General features: G+C 37.6%; 1 protein-coding gene across 1 annotated transcript in view; it reads left to right on the forward strand.

Moving 5' to 3' along the window:
- Positions 1 to 2604: 2604 nt before the first annotated feature.
- Positions 2605 to 25837, forward strand: part of LOC113949197 (complement C4-like) — a 48174-nt gene continuing 24941 nt past the window's right edge. Inside the window, exons 1-18 of the mRNA XM_027647485.1 lie at positions 2605 to 2751; positions 4993 to 5185; positions 6198 to 6378; positions 7044 to 7114; positions 7421 to 7506; positions 8221 to 8303; positions 9446 to 9533; positions 14285 to 14390; positions 14588 to 14711; positions 16703 to 16818; positions 17549 to 17716; positions 18465 to 18662; positions 21007 to 21198; positions 22572 to 22721; positions 23127 to 23253; positions 23623 to 23694; positions 24580 to 24783; positions 25617 to 25728. Of these exons, the coding sequence (XP_027503286.1) occupies positions 2687 to 2751; positions 4993 to 5185; positions 6198 to 6378; positions 7044 to 7114; positions 7421 to 7506; positions 8221 to 8303; positions 9446 to 9533; positions 14285 to 14390; positions 14588 to 14711; positions 16703 to 16818; positions 17549 to 17716; positions 18465 to 18662; positions 21007 to 21198; positions 22572 to 22721; positions 23127 to 23253; positions 23623 to 23694; positions 24580 to 24783; positions 25617 to 25728 (2336 nt within the window). The 5' untranslated portion in view covers positions 2605 to 2686. The remainder of the gene's footprint in view (positions 2752 to 4992; positions 5186 to 6197; positions 6379 to 7043; positions 7115 to 7420; positions 7507 to 8220; positions 8304 to 9445; positions 9534 to 14284; positions 14391 to 14587; positions 14712 to 16702; positions 16819 to 17548; positions 17717 to 18464; positions 18663 to 21006; positions 21199 to 22571; positions 22722 to 23126; positions 23254 to 23622; positions 23695 to 24579; positions 24784 to 25616; positions 25729 to 25837) is intronic.

Below are 25837 nucleotides of genomic sequence, written 5' to 3' on the forward strand. Positions count from 1 at the left end.
GAGACAGACCAATCAAGTATAAGGAATTTTAAGATTCATTAATAAATGGTTATGTATAGATTTGCTCTTCTGTGATTGTGAGAGACAGTGAGAAATATCCCTATTTAGTTGAAGTTACTGGTTTATGTTTTGGTGGAAAAAAATCTTTATTAGAGTCAGAACACTTCCTTAAAATCAAATATAAAATATTTATGCAACGTTTTGCTATGGATAGCTGTTATGTACTCACATATATTTATTCACTTAAGGAAGCAAAAGTGAAAAACCAAGTAAAAACAAGTGAAAGCAAAAAACGTAGCTTTTGCAAGGTCATCTTTATAATGTGATCTGTGAAAATGTTTAGCTGTGGGTTCATACAAGGCTATTTGTATAGTTGTGCAAACAGACCTCAGACCCTGACAAACAAGCCATCTCGGACAATGGAAAGCCTGCCTCCTCCCCTCTGATAAAGATGGGCACAGAACAAGATTTTGGTGTGATCTCACAGTGCAAAAGTGCTTTTCCTGTGACTACAGGAGTAGGAAATCCATGCTGGTTGTGTTTCAGTCTTCTGCAAATTGTTGACTTTTCAGCTGGGAGAACTCCTTATGTGTTTCTCAAGGGATAGCTATTAACCTTGCAGATATTATTTTTTTTTCTTATCCTGTATTTTGTCTGTAGAAAAGCAAAGAACCCACTCATAGTTGTTTCTTGTCCTGTTTTAGTGACTCAGTAATTGCATCAGCTCCGACCTTGGATGGCATCAGTGCAAGTTGTAGAAGCAGAACTGTCTCTGAAAACGGCAGGAGCCTTGTGCTCCACAGCAACTGCTGCTCTTAACTCTCTCATTATCTCTGTAAGAGTGAGAAGTCCTTATTTTACCAGCTGCAAGTTTAACAAGCCTTTTCTGCTCCCTGTGGAGAGCATGAGCCCTGTTCCTAAGAGGACTTCTTCTTCCACATGTCTTTGCCCTGAACACAAACCAGCTTTGTGGTAGAAATCTCTGCTCTTCCTCCTCGCCTGGCTTGGCTTGGGAGGCCAAAAGCCCTGAGGAAAATGATGAGATTTTTGCATGGAAATAAATCAGCAGAGGTAATTAGAGGGTGTAGAGAGAAGGCAGAGTGAAAATAACTTTGTTCTTAATAGTTCTCAAGTCTGAACTTCTGTAAACATCTCCCAAAGAGCACAGATTTGGACCCTGAGGATCCACAGGTACCTCTCCTCAACTTCTTCCTCCCTCCTGACACCTGAAGTGAGAGTGGAAGCCAGGAGAGGAAGGATGAAGAAAACTGGCTGTCTCTTGATGAAAAAAAAACTATGCCTAGAGCAGGCAAAACGTAGTTCTGATGTCAGTTTGAAGTCAGAAACATTCTTCCTGCTACTGCTGCTGGCCCTTTCTCTGTCCAGCAATGGACAGAGTGTACTTGCCATCTTTTTTGGTCTCAGACTTGTGGCATACCTACTATAAAATAGTGAACTGATTCGTTGACAACTTCTTCTCTTTCCCTACCTCCTTGTCTTGAAAGGAAGGCAAGAGATGTCACTTATGCAGGTGGTGGGGTGAGGTGAAGGTCCCTTCATCTTCACAGTACAACATGCAGTGACCCCATGTTGTGAGCATAAATTCATGTTGCAAATACTGGACTGCCGTTTTGAGGCATTCATTGCTAATAATTAAAGACACAGACTTAAATGTGGTGTATTAAAGGGCAGTTTATCACCAGAACCTGGGGGATAGCCATGTGATCATTTCTGAGACTTGACCTGCCTGTAAATCAGATGGGCATTTTTCCATTCTCATGAGTCAACAAAATTATGTGTGGGAGACAACAATCCATTAAAGGTTTGTAAAAATGAGACCTGATGAAAGTTTCAGTTTGTTCTTTCATTTGCCTTTGATCAAAACTGGTTCCTGTACAAACAATTATTCCTCAGACAATTTTTTCCCCTGTTAATCAATATCCTACCTTGTAAGATATTGTGTCTCTCCTACAGTCTGAAATGCCATCAGCTGATGAGTCATCTTATATGTTTATGCTAAGATGAGACTAATTACTCTCTGGAAATCCCTCTGTCTCGAACATATAGGAAAAATGGGCTGAGTAGCTCAGATAGAGCCATCAATTTCATTTCCACTGAAATTAAAGCAGATGAACGCCTTCAAGCATGACAGATTGAGAGGGTGTTGTACAGGGAGATTTCCAGCACAATTACTTTGGTGCTATATAAACGAGAAGGGGCTTTCTCTCATCTTGCTGGACCACAGAAATGCCTGGGGTTAAGTAATGGCATAGAGAATGGCCTTGTCACTTGCATTTGTCCCCACTTAGAAATGCTTTACAGCCTCTCTTTCAGCCACAGTATCTAGTTTGATTTTGGGATGCCTTTGCAGTATTTGTGAAAACTTGTCTCTGCACGTGACTTTTAGTTGCTGTCATGTCAAAATGTTGAAGCTGGGAAGAGAATGGATGAATAAGTAAATGTAAAATTGTGTCTTAGTCCAGAATGTCTGTCCCTGGGGTATTAATGTGCACATCACCAGCAGGTCCATCATGTTTGGTTGCACCATTTGTAAGTCATTAATAAATAACCAGGATAGGTAATATTCTTTGCTGCAATGTGCCATCAGCCCATTTCTTACAGCATGGACCTAAATTGACAGTGGCTCTTTGGTATTTCTGTTTTGCAGATATTGTAGAGGTTTCCAATGGAAAGGCTGGCATTGTTCATGAGCTTTTGTTTGCTGCTGTCCGATACACAGCAAGCACCATCGTAAGTACATTTTGTTGTCAATTCTTAAATCCTATCCCTTGGAAGAGAAAGTAGGAAATATTCTCTCTCTTGATAGAGAATCAACAAAGCCAGTTTCTTAGATCACTGAAAATTTTGTGTAATCTTAAATAGGTAAGAGGTAAAAAGCTTAAAACAGCCCTTTTAAGGAACTTTTAAGGGAAGAGACCTCCACCTAGTAATGAATAATTAAAAATATCCCACTAAAGCATGTTGTTCATTCTGTTATTGCTGTTTGTTCACCTTTTGTTTATGACATGTACTGGATTGAAAAATCTTTGGAAACAATATCTCTATAATTGAGCTATACATTGCAGAAAGCAAAGCTTTCACTTTTGGGAGAGCTTCAGTGTTTTTCTGTATTTATCCTCTATTTTAGCAGAGACTTACATGTGTTGATACTGGTTCTTCTAGTTGGACAAATTCCTGAGTTTGGGAAATAGGTGTTACTCTTTGAGAAAACCTGTGGAGTATGTTAAAGGTCCTTCAAATTAATCTTTATCTGTAGGGCAGAGGTACAGCAGAAGAGACTCTTTCTTTTTTCCCACGAGGATCAAATGTTTGCAGGTACTTACCATACCGAGAGGAGAGCTTTGATGAGATATTTGGGTTGTCAGTTCAAACCTTCTTCCCCTTCCATATTAGGTAACCTTTGAGGTTATCTTTAGCCCCAAATACTTATTTATTTTCTGATGATGTTTCGTCCAGGTGCAGACTCCTGCCTGCAGCCTGGTGTTGAACTCCAGTGTCCACATCAGCATGAAAACTACAGCCCCACAAAAACTTGATATTGGGGTACCTGTGGGGCATCTTGAGACATACTTCATCATTAGTAAAGCACAATCTTTGTCATCTGTGAAAAAAGTCTTAGTGGAAAGGGGGACTGAGATAGATTTTTTTCCCTGAGGTAATGGGATGTGGGAAACGCAAGGTGCTGAATTTATCAGGTATGTGAAATTGAACATTACATCACAAAAATAGCGTGATGCTTTGAGACTAGATCTGACCTGGGTCTGGCTAGCTGAGATTATGGGCAGTGTATGCTAGTGACCATACCTCACTGAGGTATGGTCACAACTAACTATACCTCAGGAAAAAAAAAATACCTTGAATTTCTGTAGACTATGTCAGAGAGTAAGCATTACTCTCTATTTTCCATATGTGAAGTTAAGTCTTGTGTCATCTTTTGCTAGAACCAACATTCTCTGAGTGAATGAAATTAAATATCAGTTTCATTCCTTGATTGCTATACCCCACCATTCATTTTATACATTTAAGAAAGAAGAAACATTATTTTAAAAAAGTAAAAAAGAGGAAGTTCAGCCAACTCATTCTGATAATAGCAAAATCATTTACCTCAGAAGTCTTTTGCAGAATAATAATTTTTCCAAAAGCAGTTTCCTTGAACTGAGAACTATTCTTTGTGTATGTGACCTTATATGTGAAGAGTCATGACATGATTTTTGACATAGTTCTCTGATTTTTGTGCGTAAAATATCCTGGAAAAAAATGAGAGCAAGAATAATGATCTACATTTTAATGGTCATGAAATTAATTGCTAAGAAGCACCAGAGCAGAGTTTAGAACAAAGGAAAGTAATAGAGAGAAAAAAAGAAATTCTAACCAGTTTAGCCTCCAGCTCAACCCTTCCCAGGGCTGTGGTCTTACCTTCTCTGGTCTCTCATTTCCTGCATTTCACAAACAGTGATATTGCAATGAAGACCAGCTTCTTGTAACCCCATACACATGGTTAGATAGGAAATTGATTTCTCCTGACATATTAAAGCATAAGCTGTCAGAATCTAAGTGCTAATACACAAAGATACATAACTTTGTAACATTAAATATGTATTTATGAATATGTATTCATTGTCTTTCAATGCATGGCCTCATTTTGTTTAAGAAATTCGAGTCTGTAAAACTTCGTCTGAGTTAAACCAGGCTATAAATTGAATAAGTGGTCCCTCAGACATGTTGCAGGTTTTTTTCTCTCCTATGTATAGGGACTGATGTTTTGTAGGAGTTAAATGTGATGGTTCAGAATTTGGGGATCAGTTAAGGAGAAACTGTCTACTTTTAACCTCTATTCTGGGGCAATAGATCAGTTGATCTCCACAATTCCCAAGCTCAGCTATTCTGTGAGAGTCTGCTTTTTTCTTTAAAATTTGTACTGATTGGACAATCACTGAGTATACTGGACAATCTGTTTGTCTGTTGTTTTAGATTTCTTATTACTGCTCCAAATGTGGTACATTTGGGCACACACGAGACAATAACAGTTCAAGTCCATGGAGCACAGAGTCCTGTGCGAGTTACTGTGTACTTCAAAGATGAGCTTAAAAATCAACTCCTATCAGACAGGATCATCTTTAACCTTAACGAAAATAATGACTACCAGGAGATGAAAAAAATAATGGTGAGTCTGCCATCACAGTGATGTACATTTTTTCATTAAGTGATAAAAAGCACATGATTTGTACTAGGAATAGGTTGGAACAGAGACAACACTGATTCCTAGAGACACGTGGCAGAACACCATTTCCCGTGACAGTTGCACCATATTCACCCAACCAGCTAGTAAAAGAACACCTAATGTAATTTAACTGGTGGTTGTAAGTGCACTTTTGTGCCCAAATAACAAGCTCATGATTTTGTCACATGATGATAAAATAAGTTCAGTTTGATTGTTTTGTCACTGTTGTTCTGCATCACTTAAACTACGACTGCATTCATATCTTCGACTTACTACTGGCCTTGTTACAAAACAGGAGAAACCTTTAAAAATATGTAGTCTCAGAACAAAGCCTGTGTTGCTTCTGCTAACTCTTAAGTGGATTAGTTCTTTATATCCTGCATTGCATCCTTTGCTTCTGCCATGATTCTTTGAAGTCTGGCAGGATTTTGTTCAGTAGCACTGGTTTGGGCTAGTTGGTTGGAAAACAGCACAGCAATACTTAGTTTAGCTCTGATCAGTTTCCCCCAAAGCTAACAGCTGAGCTTTCAGATCAATGGGTTCCTGTTGAGGGTGGTGTTTAGAAGCATCACATAAAACTGCATGAAGTAAAGCACCAATCTCACAGACAAGATTTTAGCATAATATGGATTACAGGATACATGGTGACTGGAACTCAACAAGCATGTAAATTGAAGAAAATTCACCAGGCTTGAGTTATTGCCATTGAACAGAAGAAAGTGTATTTCTATGATGGAAAATAAAGGATTAGATAGTATCTATACTTTAAAAGAAATATTCATCTAGGAAGAAAGATATAACCCCAAGTGAGAAAGATATAATTGATAATCTTCTGTTGAATGGTGCTAATAAAATTATTTAAGCACTTCAGCTGTTTTGGGGCCTCATCTATGTGGCCCCAAAGTCAACAGGCTCATCTCTGACTCTGTGGATTTTTCCCTTTTGTCCTCTTCAGGTCAAACCAGGGACTCTGCAACAGAACCTGTTCAAGAAGAGTAATCAACCATATGTTCTGCTGGTCACTGAAAGCAGGGAGCTTCCTAAGGCCGTTCAGAGCACTCGCATCCTCCTGTCCTCCAAGAAAGGCTACATTTTTATTCAAACAGACAAGCCTATATACACACAAAGTTCCAAAGGTTAAAATACAAATGCTGCATTTTAAATGTTGAATATAGATGTTACAAGGGCATGATTAGAAAAAGCAACAATGACTTGATCCTTCACGCAGCCCGGACTTCTGCAGGGTCTGCACTGTGCATTGTAGCAACCCTTGTGGAAATGCCACTGGAGCCAAAGAGTCATTCTAACGAGAGCCAGACAAAATCTGCTTCTTTTTGTTCAAAAACCTTAATGACAACATTCCTTTGGCAAACAAATTTGTGAGAAACCTGCAAATAACCAAAACTCTTATTGGTCCTGCTTGTGCCACCAGCAATAAGTGTCCTTTGCTCTTTAAGACCACAACTGCTTTCTTACCTAACAATTTCATTAAGTAATAAGAGACAGAAGTAAACAGAGTTCTTGAGTTTGGTTTCAGGCCTTGATAGCAGAATGAATATAAAAGTGAGTAATTTTCAGGGCCTGCTTCAAGATGTTATCTGGTCAGGTAACATGCAAAGCCTATGGGAGAATGCAATTCTTTTTTGAAATTTCTCAGACTTATTTTTATTAAAAGAAATTCGGTAAATACTAAATGCAATAAATACCAAATTCAGTAACTCATTTTACAACTCGTAATAATTACTCTCTAGAAAGGCCAAAAAAAAAAATATGTGACTCTATTTATTCTTCTGTTAAACAGTAAAATACAGGATCTTCATTCTGGACAATGCTATGAGGCCAACAGATGACACGGTTACAGTTGCTGTGCTAGTAAGTATGCAAAAACACTGTTGATGAGTTCTTCTTCAACACAGGAAATATGAATAACTTGCACAAAAGATGTAAGAGCAAAACTATAGCTTTGACTCCTCTCAGTATTTACACATAGTAAGATATTTCTGGTTGGTTTTGGCTGATATCAGGAGCATGGAGGGAAATGTGACATGTGAATATTAAAGTAGGAAAGTCAGCAAAGAATTTTCTCTTCCATAGGACTAGTATACGAACTTGAACTTTTGTATGTAAATGTTTGACACCTGGTGCATAATTTCATGTTTACTTTCTGTGTCTCAACAGAATTCAAAAGGAATGGTGGTTAAAAGGTCAGATCGGAAAATAAAGGCAGTGTTCAGTGAACATTTTGAAATACCCGACGTTGCTGAGTATGTTATTGCTGTACCTTGTGTATGAAAACCTGTAGATTAAGATTTTTAACCGCTGAATTGCTAGAATTACTTTTCAAAATTGTCATTCTCTCGCCATGGGACAAAGATTGAGCCTGTGGTTAATATCTTTTTTACCTTTAAGCACCTCATCTTGGAGACCTGAGTCCAGAATTTAATGTTATTATGCTGTAATTAGCAGCATGTATCCTGATAAGGGAAAATTAAAAAAACTGGGTAAATATCTGCTCCAATGTATGGCTTCATTCAAGAGAGCACTTCTGCAAGAGCTTAGTTTGCAAAGTGTCATTAATTATATCTTAATTATTAAATATTAATTATTTCAGTCAGGCTTTTACTTAATATTCAGTGTGTTCTTGCATGCTAGGTTGATTCTGATATCATAATGAATATAAGCTATAGGAAATATTTGATGAGTGCTCTATTTATGAGGATTTTCAAAGGTAATACATGTTACATGTGATTTGCAAATATGTTATCTTGTACTTCCTCGTACAGTTATTTTGAGTGTTTTCTAGGACATTTGGAAATATGTTGCTGGCTCCTCCTAGCAAAGAGAAATCCATTAATAAATTAGATTGGGATGAGATCAAAGTAAGGAAAATATTAGTGTTTAGTGATAATTTATATATTGGCATCATCAAATATCTGAGGAATCCTAATTAACTATTTTCTGCTGAATCTGAACTTTAGGCCTGGAACTTGGAAAATCAAAGCCTGGTTTCACCAACATGAAATGTCTAATGTTTCTGCTGAATTTGAAGTTAAAAAATATGGTAAGAGAATATTAAATTTGCATTTTGAATATATGAAGTTACCACTATGTGTTAAAAGATATACTGCAGTGATTAAACCTGACTCTACTTAGGTAGTAAGGACAAATTTTACAGTGTTTCTGTGCATAATTGCTATCTCTGATGCACAGAAGGAAAACTCTAGTTTTGTATGGCTTCTACTTGTATTTAAAAAGAGAAACACCTTTATTTATATACAGATTTAGTATCTTTTTTAACACTTTTTTAACTTTTTTCACCAAACACTGTAAGGGCTCTCCTACTGCAGAAAAAAAAGAATGAGATGAGCTCCCTTTTAAAGTCATTGCAATTCTCCTAAAGTTTCTGGTGAAGACTACAATGAAAAAAAACCTGCCTGTTTTCTCTCAGTAGAATTCAGTCTGGAAGTTTATGAGAGTTCCTATACTCAAAGAAGTTTTTTTTGAGCAACGGTAAAGGCACTGTGGGAAAAGTAAAAATGTAAAAATTTAACAATTTGGGATAAGAAATTGCTTAATTTATTTGCACTGAAATTATGCCTTCTTGTAAAAGTTATGGTGGGTTTGTTATTTTGTTGGGTTTTTTTTCTTAAAGACAAAAGAAAACTTCAGGATTGTATGAAAATCTCAGTTTGACAAAACTGGTTTTGCCTTAGGTAGCGAATGTAACAGAATAGTGGAGACTACTGCATCCTCCACAAACACCTACATGCAGAAGCAAATTACCCTGACTATATCTACAGGAGCAAGTAGTTTGGCTTTACAGGAGCAAATTCAAAGTGACACAGCTGATGCTGGGGATCTCATGTCCACACTCAACCCATTTCAGGGTGGGTTTACTTCAGACTGCTTCTAGTCCAGGGCACTTAATGCCCAGTAGCAGTTGGAATTTATCTTCTGGCTTAATTTCACTGTAAATAAATTAATAAATTGATTTTGTGGGCTCAAAGACTGCTCCACTATATGAAGCAAAGCAGAACAAGGGAAGATGATTAGAGATTTGCTTCAATAGTGCATTGCTGATTCAAACTGAAACATCCCCTCAATGCAGCTGCATCCTCTCAGTGGGTGTTGCCACATGACAGGAGTTTAAGATATGTTTGAAACTTGCTTGTCATGACCTTTCACTTTCTTTTTTTCATGCAGAACTTCCATCTTTTGAAGTCAAACTCATCCCACTTCAGCCATACTACCACATCTGGAATGAAAGCTTTGTGTTTGATATTGAGGCAAAGTAGGTGTGCTCAGAGTCAGGTTGTTTCAGGAGGCAGATAAGTAGATTGTGAACTTTGCAGCTTCTTCCTTTTTCTTGTCATTAACAGTTAACCCACTTCTGGTTCTACTTGAATCTGACTAATCTTACATACTCTCTGTTTCCACTAATGACTTGAAACATCAGTATAAAATTCTACCTGGGTTCAAGTCACGGTGATTAAGGTGAGCAAGATTTTCTGAATATTTTAGTTTGCTAGTAAAGGTGACTATTTAGGATTTTCCTCTGTGTTGCTTGGTAAGGTACCAGGCAAACTGATCACCTGGTTTTCTTTATACTTTTGCTTCTTACATTTAGAAATAGTCTAAAGCCGCAGATGTGTTATTTAATTCAAGTAGAAATGGATTCGAGTTTGTGTATTTATTTTTTCAAGGCCCAATGAAGTTTGTAAGCTAGTGCTTGTTTGCAGAAGTGTTTCCAGGGGAATAAATACAATTAATCAAAGGAGTTTCCATGACCATCACTACACATATGTCTGTTGTTGCACAGTAGTACAACACTGGTCTGGATGAGACATGGCTACAAAGCTCTCAGACTGGCCAGATCATGAGTCAGGGCTCAATGAAAAATAAGTTATACCTGGTCCCATACCAAATTAGAATGGCATCAAACACAGAGTAACTTAGGAAGTCAGAGAGTGAAAAGTTAACCCATCAAAATATTTTTAATACTTTTGAAGAATCAGACTGAACTGAAATTGAATAAGCATTTAGTGCTCTGTGGCTCTGGTATTTTTGAGCACAAATTGACAGATCTAAATTTGCTGTACACTAGCAGTGGCTTATCAACATCTTTCAAACCTTCTTGACTGTTGAATTTTCAAGTTTAATAGGAGTCAAAATACTAAGAAACTGCCTGTTGAGAGAATGACTAAATCAGAACTAGATACATTTTTTCTCTTTTTTTCTGAAGAGGAGTAAATTTTATTAAACGGCAACAGGCATGTGGAAGCAGCTGGTCTTCTTTCATAGTTGGCAGAAATCTATTCAGTTTCAAAGAAGTGAGGAATCTAATTTTTATGTCTTTAAAAATAAGAAATTAATATTTAGAAGTGAGGAATCTAATTTTTATGTCTTTAAAAATCAGAAATTAATATTTACCAGTACTATCAAACAGAGAAGGGTTTTAGGATATTGTCAAACACACTGGATAGTTGATATGGAAGAATACATCTCCTGAAATAAGGTACTCTGTATTATCTACATAATACTGAATTAGTTATTCTGTTTATTTCTCCCTAGATAGACAAAAGCTCAGATTCATTTCCAGGCGATTTTGATGTGTTAGGGAAGAGCTGACCACGCAGTATCAGCAAGTAGTGTTAGACTGTCACTAAGAACAACTCCTTAAAACAGAAATCAGCACCTCATGGCTTTTGAGGTTGATTCACCATACCCCTTAAAATTCTTTAGCACGAAAGCAAGAATAGGATCACACAGAGTTATTGCAGCCAGTACTATTAAATATATTTAGTGTTATACAGTGGGCAATTTTTTTGTATGGTAACAATAATGCAAGATAGTGGAAAGTGAACTGTTTATATTTTATTACATAATGATTATTTATTTTTGACCTGTAAAGCTTATTGTATCCATTCACTTTTAGTATTTTGACCATTAATGGTTTGCAATTATTTTTGAATAATATATAAATATACATGTGACATTGTTGGGAGATATTTTAGCAGAGAAGTTCATTCTTATAACTTACTAATTCCATAGAATAACTTGTATAATTTTATAAAGGTATTTCATTAAGTTTCCTAGGCAAAACCTCTTTGAGTATTGTCTTTTAGAAACATACACATAATTGAATAGTATAAGAATATCTTATTGATAAGTTACCATTGCACAGTTTGTGTCTATCTTAGGAGTTGATGCAAATAGAAGAGAGAAGACAGTCAATACATAAGGGAGGAAAGGTCTAAGTATAGAAATTGCTAAAGTAATATGCAAATAAGAATAAAAAATCCTGGTCTATACAACCAAAGTTTGAGCCTTTATTAAGCACTGACAATAATTAACCATAGAAGTCATTTGGCTTACAGTAACCTTTAGTTAAATAGGAATTAATTATTAACATTTTTCAGTGGCCAAGGAGGCCAATGGCATCCTGGCCTGTATCAGCAATTGTGTGGCCAGCAGGACTAGAGCTCAGCACTGGTGAGGCTGCATCTCAAATCCTGTGTTCAGTTTTGGGCCCCTCATTACAAGAAGGACATTGAGGTGCTGGAGCATGTCCAGAGAAGAGTAACAAAGCTGGTGAGCTGGGCTTGTTTAGCCTGGATAAAAGGAGTCTCTACAACTCTCTACAACTACCTCAAAGGAGATTGTAGTGAGGTGGGGGGTCAGTCTCTTCTACCAGGTAACAAGTGACAGGACAAGAAGAAATGGCCTCAAATTGCACCAGGGGAGGTTTAGATTGGATATTAGGAAAAATTTCTTCACTGGAAGGACTGTCAAGCATTCGAACAGGCTGCTCAGGAAGTGGTAAAGTTACCATCCCTGAAGATATTTAGAAGACATGTAGATGAGGCACTTAGGGACATGGTTTAGCGGTGGACTTGGCAGTGCAGGGTTAATAGCTAGAGTTTTTCCAACCTTACTGCTTCTATGGTTCTATGTGAGTGCATGTGACTAATGCATCATTACTACTGTGACCATTCATACTTCACCTTGTGTTTGACTCTAGAAAGCCCTCCAAATTAAGAGCAGCAAATGAATTATTATTTTATTCAGATATTATCCTCATACAGTAGGAACTTTGTCTGCATTTCAACATGATACCAGAGAAATTATTTGAGCCACCTGATCAGTCAATTAAACAGTTCCAGCTGGGTCCCAAGCCCCAGAGCTTAGTTGCCAATGGCTCAGCTGGTGCATGGCAAGGGCTTGACTTCCTCCATACAGCACTCCCCAGACAATTTCTGAAACCTTTTTAGGAAGAAGCACGAACCAAGGTCAACCTAAGGTATTTATGTGACCACATTGCTGTTTAATAGAGTGGGGATGGCTTGAGCTCTGCCAGCTGGCTACAGTGCAACAGCACTGTACTGTCTAATTTAATTAACCTGGTCCAAACAGAGCACAGTCTTTAGATTTGCTACACGGACCCTGGAACTGTATTCAAGTGGAATACTGATCCCCCATTCCCCCTACTTCTTATCTGGGTTTATTTCTAATCTAAATTTATCCCTGACCAGTGGATATCCTGTTGGACTTCTGCTCTCTGCCCTTAACTCTGCTGGTTCTTCCTTCCCCAGCATACCTTGAGAGAGCAGACAAAATCCTATATCCACTTCTTTTTGCTTGGCTGAACTCAACTCTTCTAATCTCCTCTTGATCACCTGCAATTCTTTATTTGGTTCTATTGAATTGCTAGCTTTAATCATGATTGCTTGATACTGTGATATGAAGTAATATCAAATGACTGGCTTTAATTTTAATCCTTTCTAAAATTTTCTCTATGCTATTGCAGCACTCATTTTTGAGTTTATAAATGTCATATATATCTCAATACTCATTAACATCACAATTATTTAAGAAGAAAAAATTAGGTCTTAATAATGGCATATAATTCTTTTGTCTATTGGAAAATGTCCTAGTGGTGCTGCCTGACTTTCATCAAAATCAACATATGGAATTCCTGATAATTGAACTTATTTCTCTGAACTGGCCATGCATGTAATAAAGTTATTTGGTATATTTACTACTGTTTCCCACTGTTATTAGTTCTGGAATTTAATGGAGTTTTCATAAGAACTGCATCTCAATTGCTTTCATTGGTATAGATCAGTGCTGCTGATCGGGTCAATTTGAAAGAGCTTTGTTTAAACAAAAATAAGCCATTACAGAACTGAGATAAAGCAGGATTTCCACAAGCAAAAGACAACACTATGGCCATGATAAGTCTCATGTAGCACATGTAGCATCCTCCACTGTGCTGCCAGAGGATTCCATCTGCCAGGGTTTCCCTGAGTAAGGAGCCATGTACAACATGTCCTACATGCCCTATCCTCTCTCTCCATGACCTATATGCAATGTTCAGGGGTGTTCTGGACAGATACCTATCTGGCAAATATTTCACTTACAAATGAACCTTATGCTATACTGCCTCAATCTGTAGGAGAGATGTAGGGTAGAGGGTGTCTACTGTACCTAATGCATGTATTAAAATATCAGTAGGTAGGATCTGTCTCTGTACATCTTCAGAGGAACTAAATACTTCATATCAGTCCCTGAAATGATTCTCTGATCCCTTAATTCAAAAGTTTTTCTCATGAGGTGTCTCATACAAAGGAATTAGCTGTGCGTCCAGGCTAAAGAAACTGGATACCTCCCTTGCTCTCTCTGAGGGGGATGAGTTGTGTGAGACCTTACTGTGCAACTAAAGCTCTTGTTAATTCATTAAAAAAAAAAAAAGTTTTGTTTACTCTGGTACAAATTTTGTCAGATGGTGTCTCGACATGTGATTCTGCCAACATGATTTACTTCACATATATGTCTGCATTTGAAATCACGTACACAGGTCAGTAAAAGTCTTCATGTTTGAGTTACAAGTGAGTGGGACTAATTTTTGTTTTCAAGGTATTAGTTACAGATCGGATGCCTACAAATATTCCAATTTTATTTCAACATAAAATGATATGTCTGCTTTATGCTTGTTTTTTATTAAGATAAAAATTCACCTCCTTGCTTTTCTTCCTTTCAAAGACACTCTTATGGGAAAGAAATTCAAGGTGCTGCATATGTGCGATTTGGCATCATTGATGAAAATGAAAACAAAGTGTTTGTTCCAGGCCTGGAGCAACAGCTATCTGTAAGTATTCGGTGGAACTATTTTGATTTATTGTACCTAAGCTGAATATTGTCAGAAATTCTGGAAACTTAGAACCCTGCAATACCATAGCCATGATAATATAAGCAACACTTTTTTATTTCTAATGGCAACAAACCAGTAAAGGGTTGTCACTTCCCCTTTTTTTTGTTTTTCTTTTTTTTTCACTTTTGTTTTAGATTCAAAATGGGAAAGGAAGAGTTACTTTAAATACACTACTTTTGGAAGAGAAATTAAGGAAGAGTGTTTCCACTCTGGAAGGGTTTTGTTTATATGTTGCTGTTACCACTGTAGAAACTGCAAGTGAGTACACTATGGCTTAGCTGATACAGTCTGTAATATTTATATTGACCTTTCTCTACTGTAATCCTTTATGTGGGAAATCTTGTGCAACTGGATCAATCTTTACTGCAAAGCTTCCTCATGCTATAGTGCCTGACAGCCTCTTTCATCTGACCCCCTTCTGTACAAAAGCTTCATTTTGTGTGGTATTCACTTATCTGAACCCAGATATCCTGACCACTTTAAATGCCCTGTGTGGTCCTGTGTTGTCTTCCATTGCTGCTGCAGAAGTACTCAGGTCTCCTGTGAGTACTGTCCTATGGGGTCTGTCCTATATGAAATAGCTCTGTGAGGATATCTGAGATATCCTAGTCCCTCTGAAGTGGCATCAGACACATGTATGAATGCAAATAAATTAATCCCCATAAGATCTTGTTGATCACTTGCCCTAGCCACCTCCATTCCTTCCATATATATAAATTTATTAGTTGTACTTGATATCGTAGCTTGCTTTGTACCTCAGCTGGCTAAGCTGTCAGGTTAGAGGTGAGGCATATGTATTAGAGCCACAGTGCAATGCAGAGGAGGATCTAACCCTTGTGAGTCCTGTTTGTCCTCTTATGTCCCACAATTTTATTAGACTGTGGTACTTGGCATATGCGCAAGCACAATGTAGTCCAAATTGCTTGGTCTTGCTGTTCATCTGGAACATGAGCCTGGAGGATGCCTTCCAGAGTTTCTAGTGGTTGCTTGTAATTGTTCTTCTAGGAAACAGATAGTAACGGGTAATAATGGAGCTAACTTCTGAAGCTGAATCTGTGACAAAGCTGACCTTTCCAACAGGGGCAAGATTTTTCTTTTTCTTCATAGGGAAATTGCTCCCCTTTATTTTAGATATCTGAAGGTAAAGTATCTAATCAGAGCTCAGGTATTTTGTGTAGTCAGTATAGAGAATGGATGGGTTAAACAGCACTCCAGAGGTGTCTGTTCCCAATAGCTATAGAAGAAGTCTAGTTACTTAGCTTAGAATTACAAGAATTCCACAAATTCCTAAAAATCCTATACATTAAGTAGGATTCCTTAAAATCCTAAAATTAAGCCAGATTCATTGCAGCTGTGCAGTTCTTTAGTATTACCTGCTATAGGTGCTAGCATGCACTATTGCCACAACATTTATGGCAAGAGCAAAAGGGGCTGGAAGAACTCCTGTTACTATGCCATCATGATTGGCACAAGACCTCATGGTGAGCCATGCTCTTCACCACTCTGTGCATGCTACCTCTTTCTGCCACAGGCAGGCTACCTTCACACTTGTGTACTTGCTGGGCTTGGTACTAATTACATGCATGACAGGGAAAGGGTAGTGGGCTTTACTGACACCTTTCAACCTTAGAGTGCTAAAGTGGAATATAAGGATGTTGAAACACGTTTCTAAATGCATTTGGTTTAAAACAAGTTGTGCAACTAGTTTCTTTAGATATAGTTATTGGTAGTGGTGTAACTAGAAGTTAACTAGAAGAATTACTGTTTTAACTAGAAGGATCGTAGATGGAAAGCAGTTGCTCAAACTGCAAGTTGCAGAAGATGGCATTAGGTAATATTAACTCTCACTAGTAGGTGAAAACGAAAAAAAAATCTTTCAGAAAATTGGAGATCTAAGGTCCCAACCCCTCTACCAGTTCTGAGTAACTTCTGTGTTAGTCTTTGATGGAGCCTTTCCCCAGGAACGGAGCCCCAACAGCTCAGAAAGGGAGGTGTGTGGCTGCAGTGGCTCCTGGGGTAGAGTGCCCTTTGTTTGCAGGTACTTTGTTCCAATCAATGTATTAGAGAGGAATTTTTATTCATCCTCTTCTAAAAACTGAAGCTCTTGTGTAAGAATCATATTTCACTTTCCTTTATATATGCTACTAAAGGTGAAACTAATCTTGGAAACAGAAATTAGGGATGTTGTGGTTATATGCAAGTATGTAGTTATTGCCCTCATAGCAACATGTACTGTTTGATATTAATAGGTGGTGAGATGAGGGAAGAGGAACTGAGCAATGTGAAGTTTGTGAAATCTCCTTATGCTGTTGATCTGTCTAACACCAAAAAGCATTTTGTGCCTGGAGCCCCCTTCTCTGTTGTGGTATGTAGTATTTAGCTGATTGTATCTTTGCCTCTAAAGAAATGCGTTTGTATCTGCCCTTTTCCCTTATCTGATCCAATGGGAGCTCTATAGGACAGAGACCTTTAGGAATTGATCCAACACAGACCTACAGTTTGTGTCTGGTTTGTCTTGTTTCTGTACACTCAGAGCCCAAGCAGCCAGAAAATGCTGGTTTTCTGCTCTGGAAGTCAATGTGTACTGTTGCCCTACAAGGTTTTATAAAATAGCAATTTCTTCCTCACTTCTGTATCAAAATATTAAATAAATAATATTGTATCAAATTAGTCCCTTGTCAAATTAGAATTCTGAAAACTAAAACAGCATATTATGTTTTTTAAAAAATGCATTGAAATTTTTACTGTTTTAAACTCCACATCTTCAAGTTTTTCTACAGAGTTTTCTACAAGTTAAAGTCATAAATTTACCTTATAATAGCTGAAGACAAATGTCTCTGGGATCAGCTTAGACCAAATAGATGCCAAGTAAATATCTAGGGCAGCTCTTAATCCTTACTCACAGATTTTTACCTTAGCTGGAGTCCAGACTGAGTCGATTTCTACCCCCTTCTCTCACAGCTCAAATTTTTGAACACTAATGTGTACACTTTTGTATTTCTTCTGAGTTTATAAAAATAACTCCTTCTTATTTGTAAGCCTTTTTTAAACCCAGGATTTCCTTTAAGTAACAAAAACTTTTTTTTTTCCAATAGGCATCTGTCACTTTGGTTGATGGTTCTCCTGCTGGCTCCCTACCTGTCACTGCTACTATTACCTTGCCTGGAAAACCCCCAATGAAGAAGACTGCACTCTCTAATAAAGAGGGCCTAATCGCCCTTACATTTGACATCCCCACAGATGCTCAAAGGCTTGAAATAATGGTAAAGAAAACCCAGACATCCATGTTTAAAAGTATACCACTGGGAAGAACTCAGAACACAATTACAAATGACTGTGAAAATTATCAGTTTTCAGTAAATTAGCACAGAGGGTGGAACATCATATTTTACACCATCTGCAGAGCTTTATTCAGACTGTGTAGGACATTTTAAAGAGACCAGGGGCCTGAGGGATGTCTCATTGACATGAAAGGCACTCTGGTACATCAGAGCCTTGGGGATACACGTGTTGGTTATAGTGGTGCATTTTTTCAGTGTTTTGATGTTCATTTTCCTGGCATGAATAACAGAAATGGGACTGTAAGGTCTCACCATGGAAAATGATAGGAAATTATGAAAAGAGGGTGAAGGAAAAGGTCCTGAGCAATTCAGAGAGTAGGCTACATCTGCCCACTCAGGGAGTTCATTTAAGTGTACAATATAAAATGGGAAAAAACTTATCTGAGTACAAAATCACTTTTGAGTCATTTTGAGGCATTATTTCTCATTCAGAAGAGCCAAGAATGAAAGATACCAAATTAAAATGGAACAAGAGACAAAATGAGGTGAGAGAATAAAATAATTAAAATCCTGTTTTTTGGTGACAGGTTCTGCTAATGAGGTCTTGGCAATGATTCATCTCACTTCACAGCATTTTCCAAATAATCTGTCAAGATATGAATTAATGGTGACACTATATACTGTCTCCTGCAGGACACTTGATTCACTCTGTCTTTTTCTTCCCTGATAGGTAAAGGCTGAAGAGGGAAAAGAAAAATTAGAATCACCTGAAGCCAGTATCAGAGCTGAAAGATACCAGTCTGCTTCCCCAAACTACCTAAGCATCAGCATCCCGCATGCTGTTGTGGCACCTGGAGATACTTTACACATCACTTTGAATGACATTCATCAGTCTGGCAGTGGAAAGATTGACTATTTCTATTATATGGTAAACAAAATAGTATCATATCAGTTATTTCTTTTAGGAATTACACATCTCAGAATATTTATCAAGTTGTTAATATCCAGCAAAGGGCAAGTGAGACAATCAGTGTTCTGGCACACCTGACCCACCAAGACAAGCTGAAGGAATTGGTCTTGTTCAGTTTAGTGAAGAGACTCAGAGTGAGTTACTAGTAACCTAAAATTACTTGAAGAGAAATTACAGACATAATGAGAGACAAACTTTCAAACTTTAATGAGAGGCAAACTTTCCTAGGTGGTGCCATGCAATATAACAAGGGACCAAGGCTAAAAATTATGGCCGGGAAGGTTCATTTTGGAAAAATCTATTCACTAATGATGAATGCAATACTGGAAGAGATTCCCCAGAGGGTTTAGGAACTTTCCAGAAAAATTCAACGCTCAACTAGAGAAAAACCACATCTGACTTAACCTTAAACTGGTGATGTCTTGTCTTAGAGCAGGCAGTTGGACTAGAGATCTCCATAAGTCCCTTCCAGAAACTATTTCTATAATTCTATTATTTTCTTATATTTATATATGTTCTGGGGCATGTAATACACAAATCTTTGTAAATTTTTCTCCTGAAGAAGGACACGTAAGTATAAATTTTAGTCTGTAGTTTCTAATGCAGTCTACAGCAAATAGATCCATATGGGGTAATGTTTGTCTGCATAATTATGTGGATATTTTTGAAAGAACTGACAGCTTTGAAAGCTGAAATGCCAGGCAGATAACTTCTATGATATCTATAATAATTTTATCTTAATCCAAATTTCTCTTAATCCAGATCTTGTTCTTTCACACTCCTTCCAATCTGTATTCTTTCCTCATAACATTGTTTTTATAGGTCTGATTCCCATAAATGCTTTCTTTTTTTCCCCCAGCTATTACAGAACTACCCACCTTGTTGTGGACGGATTATATATATACATAAGGTTTTGACCCTGCAATTAGGAAATCTAGTCCTCTTCTAGGGGACGCTGAATATATAAAAAATGTCTTTTATAATTAATTACTGGGTTTTTTCACAAATAATATATGATTTTTGTATTACCATGGCTCCATATTACCTGCTTTTGGTTTTAGTTAATCAGTAGGTCAGTGTTATCTCCTACAAATATTCTCATGAATGATACTGAAGGCATCGGCTGTTACGACCCTACATAACATTCTGTAACTGAAAAGCAGATCTGTAGATAGAAAAGTAAGGAAACCATCTTACTCAGCCTGTGATCAGGAATGCACAGTATTTATTTTGCTGAAGGAGACAAATGTATTCATGGGTACAGTCCAGGAGTGAATCTTTTGGCTGTGAAATGTGTTTAATACTCTTCTCCCTCTCTTCATCCTAATTCTTTTGGCAGCTTAAATTTCCCAGGATGATAAACAGCACAGACACCAGTCCCCTTTTATTTTTAATAAGACTCTCATGTATTGTATTAATTGTATCCCTAGGAGTTAAGTTTAGATTTGTGGGTTAATTTTCATTGGATGACTTAGCACAGGTGTTGCCAGGCTCTGGGAAGACAGTGCTGGTTAGGCAGGGTGTGTGGGAGATGTGGTGAGAGACACTGCTAGAGGGCAGCAGCAAGGCTCTCTCCTAAACTTTGGTCATCTAAATGAGGGCAGCGAGGATTTCAGAGAAGGCTGCAGCATGTCTTCGTTTCTTCCAGAAGCCCATTCATTGTGTGTTTAGGAAAATTCCACATGTTTTGTTCAGGGAAGAACACTGTCAGTCCTGCCACTGTGTCTGTTTTTCATTCCATTCAATTTCATATAATTAACATAGTGTGAGAAGAAGGAGTTAAATAGTGAAAGATGGGCTGAAATCAGTTAAAGGCTGTGATATTTTATTCTGAACAGTATTTTTTGGATGAAACCAACCAAAAGGTTGGATGGTGTTCCAACCTTTTCACACCATCTGAAAGATTCAGTACTGATTACAGATTAAATAAAGCTGATATCCTTTTTGGGGTGATGGTCAGTCATTGTAGAAGACAAAGATAAGACTGACATCTGAGTACCTCTTTTCAAACTGTAAGATTGAGTGGAGGGTGGCATATTTGTGTTCAAACCTGGGCCACAAGACCATTGCAGCAGAGGCTCACCATCACACTGTGTGCTAGTCTCTTCCAGCTTACTTGTATACCGGTTAAGAATTAAAACTAAGTGCCATTAGAAGAGAATGTGTTTTAAACAGAAATCCCTTCAGAAAATTATATCTATGTATATATATGCATATATATATATGTGTAAAATTATGCAACATAATGCCCATTCTAGGGTATTTTCGCAGTATTTTATTTATGTTTGTTTCTGCCTTGCAGGTTGTGGCAAAGGGACAAGCTGAACTTTTGGGAAGGGTCCCATCCTCAAAAAAAATAATAAACCTTAAAATCACAGAGAAGATGGTGCCTGCCTTTCGCTTTTTAGCCTACTACTTCATTGCAAATGAGGGCCATCAAGACATTGTTGCCGATTCTGTATGGGTGGACGTTATGGATGTCTGTGAAGGAAAGGTACTTCCAGAGCTTGTAGCTTCTGTTATTTTATTCCAAATTGAAAACAAAACCATAGGTTATCGGCAGAGCAAATACAGGTAGGCCTGGGGTTCAAAAGTAAAAGACGTATCATTTTTATTGAAAAAAAGGGATTCGTGCTGAAAGGTATTGCTTGAAAAGACTCCCAAGAGTGATGGCAGAAAGGCTTTCAAGAGTGACAGAAGAGATATCCTTCTTCTGCAGGAGGGGCTGTGCCTCAAAGAGATGAAGAATATAGTTTTGTAGAGATAAAGCCCCCCATGTGAGTGTCTATATATTAGAAATCTGCAGTGCAACACCAATAGAATTGTTGAGGGGCAGAATCACTTTAAACTTTGTCTTTTTGTAGTAAGGTGTGCCACACGAAAGAAAGTGAAGCCACGTATTGGGAAAAAAAACAAATTCAAAGTAATTTTTCAGGCTTTTTGATTTCTTTTAAAAGTAATTTTCTGAGATTTTGTAGCATTTCAAAAACACTTTTAAAAAGTTTAAATTAGAAAATGAAGTGTGGGTAAAATAAGAGTCCCTCTAAGCCTTCCTTTCACTTTCCTCCTCCTCCTTTGTGGGATCATAAGGTAAAATGAAAATACATGACAGGAATTTTTCCTAATAGCATGAAACACAACTGCTGAAAAATGTCAGCAGTCTAAAATTATATTTTACAATGAAAATATTTGTTTTGGAATAAGAATGTGACAGTCTATTGGGAAAAAAAAAAGTTTTCAAGAAAAATTATCTATCTCTAAAACACAAACGAATTCTTCATTTATACAATGACAAAAGTCAGTTATGGTCAAGCTGGCATATCTACTAAGGATTCTGTATTAGTTTCATAATAACCGTTCCTACTCCCTCCTAAACCACGAAGTGTCTACATTAGAACCAGATCGGAGTTTAACCAGTCATGTTAAAAAATGCAAGTGTGCAACAGAAAGCAGGTAGTTTTATTACAGACTGGTTTAAGTCAGTTAATTTTGTACATTAATTAGTCTTTTCCTGTATTTCATGGCAATTTTTTTTCCACTGGAAAATAACAAAATTATGTTGAAGACCTTAGTTCAGCAAATCCCTTACACGTACTTTTAATTCCCGTTGGTGCTTATTTGTCATTGAAAGTCAGCGTCCAATAATTCTGCAAGACCTATCTTTTAGTTCCCCATGATTTCCTTCAGTGAGAAATATCTGCATCTCCATCTTCCAAAACACAGGATCTCAGGCAGAAGCACCACAAAACAGAAACATCCCCCAGCCTCTGACTGCTGACAATCACAGCTGACAGTATTCCTGGCCCAAAGAGTCTTTACTTTTTATTAACAAATTAAATATTTTTTGTTTCAATCTTTTCTGTTTAGATTAAAGTGAGAACAGAACAAGAGATATATGAACCAACAGATATCATCAATTTACAAATTGAAACGGACCATGCGGGAAAAGTTGCCTTAGCTGTGGTTGATAAAGCAGTTTTTATTCTGAATAAGAAAAATAAGCTTACAGCCAAAAAAGTAAGATATTTCTAAGAAGAAAATTTTGTATCTACTAGTCAAACAAAATTTCCCATGACTAATGTGAGGATCAAAATGTAATTAATGGCTATTAATTGCTTAAACACTGATTTGCTAAACTTGAAAATGTTTTTTTCTTTTGCAATTTATTGTCTACTTAAGATGAATGGTATATTTAAGATGGGAATTTTCATGCAATGGCAGACAAGTTTGTAAACTAAGAAAGCATTGCTTGAAATTACTTCCTAACTAAAACATTCCTCAGCTCTAATCTCAGTTTCCAAATGCAGCTTGTACCTCCAGTTTGCCTTGCTTCTGTGAATCAAAGGCTACAAGAATTTTTCTAATGTATATATAAACCCTTTACAAGCCTGTACAGTACATCCGTACTATTTTATTTGGCAGGTATTTAATGCTATGAATTCGTATGATCTTGGATGTTCTGCAGGTGGTGGCTCAAATAATGTTCAAGTTTTTACTGATGTTGGTCTGGCTTTTTTATCAGATACAATTCAATCCAGCATTCGGGAAGGTAAGTGCAATCTGCCCTCTACTTTACATGTTTGTTTACACTGTAGATCTGGCAAGGTTGATTGCTTAAAAACCAGAAACATTTTATTGTGATGTTGTAAAATCTCCTTTGCTTCTGGATTTTTATTCTTCTGTTCTTGCACTGGATGCTGGAAAGTCAGATAGCCCAGATGATGGTCCTTTGGTGACCACCTCCAATGGGGCAGGCAGCAGTTGGTCAGGGTTGGAAGGTAACTTCACAAACTGTGGGTCTTCTGTGAATGAGATGGATCCTGAGATGGGTCCTAAGATCAGTCTTCTTGAATGATGTGAATGATCAGGCTGTTCCTGTCATCTTATCGTGACAAACTCTTCTGTTCTACCTTCCCAGGATATAAATGCCTCCACGGCACCAGAAGGCAGAAGAGATCTTTGGATTTTCAGAAGAAAATGTCAGGAATTGGTATGTCTGCTCATCTGGGTGGCCTGAAAGGCTTAGCAGGGGAAGGCAAAGGAATCTGGCTGGGATCTAAGGGAGCAAGAAGTGATGGCATAGCAAAGGATACCAAGATATTCTTAGTCCCAATTCTTGCATTAAGTGACATAACCTAGCACAAGTGTTTATACTATGCTGTGTGACCTGATGCATCATTCATCAAAACAACTAAACAATAAAGAAACCTGAAAAAAAAATCCCAACTAACTAAACCAAAAAAACTGCAAATGGAAAATAATTCACGACTTTACAATCTCTCAAATGCGAAGTACTTCTACTAGATAAGATGTCGCGTAATCAGTCATGACATTGAGGCTTTTCAAAGTTATTTGTATGGTCAGAAAATGTTTCATATATCTTTTTTTTTTCCTTGATATTCTGCTTTAAAATTTTGGTACTTTGTGCTTCAATTAAGAGAAGAGTTAGTATAATATTTGGTCTAAATTGGAAAAAAAAAAAAATTTTACACAAATTGACATCTCCTTGCTGGAAGACATGACAGCTTGAAACTGGCATCTTCCTTACTTTTGAAATCAGGCTCTTTATTTGAGAAGGAAAACACTGCCATGGCTATTTCTATTAAGATATCTAATTTCAGCCTGCCAAGGAGGTGTTTTTAATTCACAGTCTGACTGTGAAGTGAAATCTTAGAACAGAATATTTAGGATGCTATAGGGCCTGTATTTTCCTTCTGTGTTTGTGAACTGTTTTTAGGATGGAGAACAGGTCCCTGGCTGAAGGCTTGACTGTTGCAATAGAAACTAATGTTAATGACAGAAGTGAGCATGATGAACACCTTTACACTTATTGCTACTTACACAGCAATAATTCTGGGGTTTAATTGTATTGCAGCCAGCAAATACCAAAACACTGATCTGCAAAAATGCTGTCAAGACGGAATGAAAATAAATCCCATGAGGTTTCCTTGTGCAAAAAGACTAACAAGGGTGTCTGGCTCTCGCGAATGCAGGAGCGCATTCCAGGACTGCTGTGAGAAAGCCACAGCCCTCAGGAAGGAAGCGAAGCGGAGGAACAGAGTGGGATTGGCACGACGACGTAAAGAACAGTGGCATACAAGTGCCACTTCTTTCACACTTCATATGGTGGCAAGGGAGGATCAAGGGGTGTTTAGTGCTGTGGGGCTGGGGAGGAAGTTTTCACATCAGCATTGCATCTTCGCACCTGTACACTGGGAACGTGGGAGTGGGACAGGATAACTTCTTGGGGTGAGAAAAGGCAGGAATCACTTTAGCCCAGAACAGCCTTGTGGAGGAGCTGTTGTCCCCTGCCCAAATCCCAGGGAGGCTACAGACAACAGAGCAGTGAGTGGCTGTCTGCGTTCAGGGCTCTAAGTGGTCTTAGATTCATGACTATTTTATTAGTGGTAATACTGTTGTAACACCTGAGTACCTCCCAGACACCTCCTCATGAGAAGGGACCACTTTAACCAGGAATAATTTTGTTTCTTTCTTCCTTTCAACTCACCAAAGTCTGTCCCTGACCACATGTTACATCTTATCTCATGTTAAAAAAAAAAAAAATTTCTTGGCATAGAAAATGATCCCTTTCTAAGTGCAATTTCTGCTACAATTTCTCACAAATATGGGAGAGCAGGAACATCTTTGCTATGTATTACTAAAGGGAACTGATTTCTCATTTGGTAGCATATAGTTACTGAACATGGAAAGAGGAATTATCTTTTGTTCATTGACAAGATTTGGTCAGTGCTTCTCCTTTTTCAACGTATTTTTGTAATGTAGAAGATGAAACACAGATGAAATATTTTCATTCAGAGTATTTGTCATGCTCTGACAAACTGACTCCCTGCAAGACAGTGTAAGGTCATCAGCCAAAGGCTTCCAGACAGAAACCATACTCCTGTTTTACAGAAAACAGCGATCATGAAGAATTCTTTGATGAAACCTCTGTCAGCTTGCGCAGTTATTTTCCTGAGAGCTGGTGGTGGCATTTTGAAGAAGTGGAAAACCCTGGAAACCATAGGTAGTGTACTTCCTGACTAGGTGAATATGTCTAAATTTGTACAGTAAAATATATGTAAATATCAGGTTTACATGTTTTCTGATGCAGAGGACTTCAGAATATTTGCAAG

This window comes from Corapipo altera, unplaced genomic scaffold, assembly GCF_003945725.1.
Source record: "Corapipo altera isolate COAL_440 unplaced genomic scaffold, ASM394572v1 0, whole genome shotgun sequence".
Lineage (NCBI taxonomy): Eukaryota > Metazoa > Chordata > Aves > Passeriformes > Pipridae > Corapipo > Corapipo altera.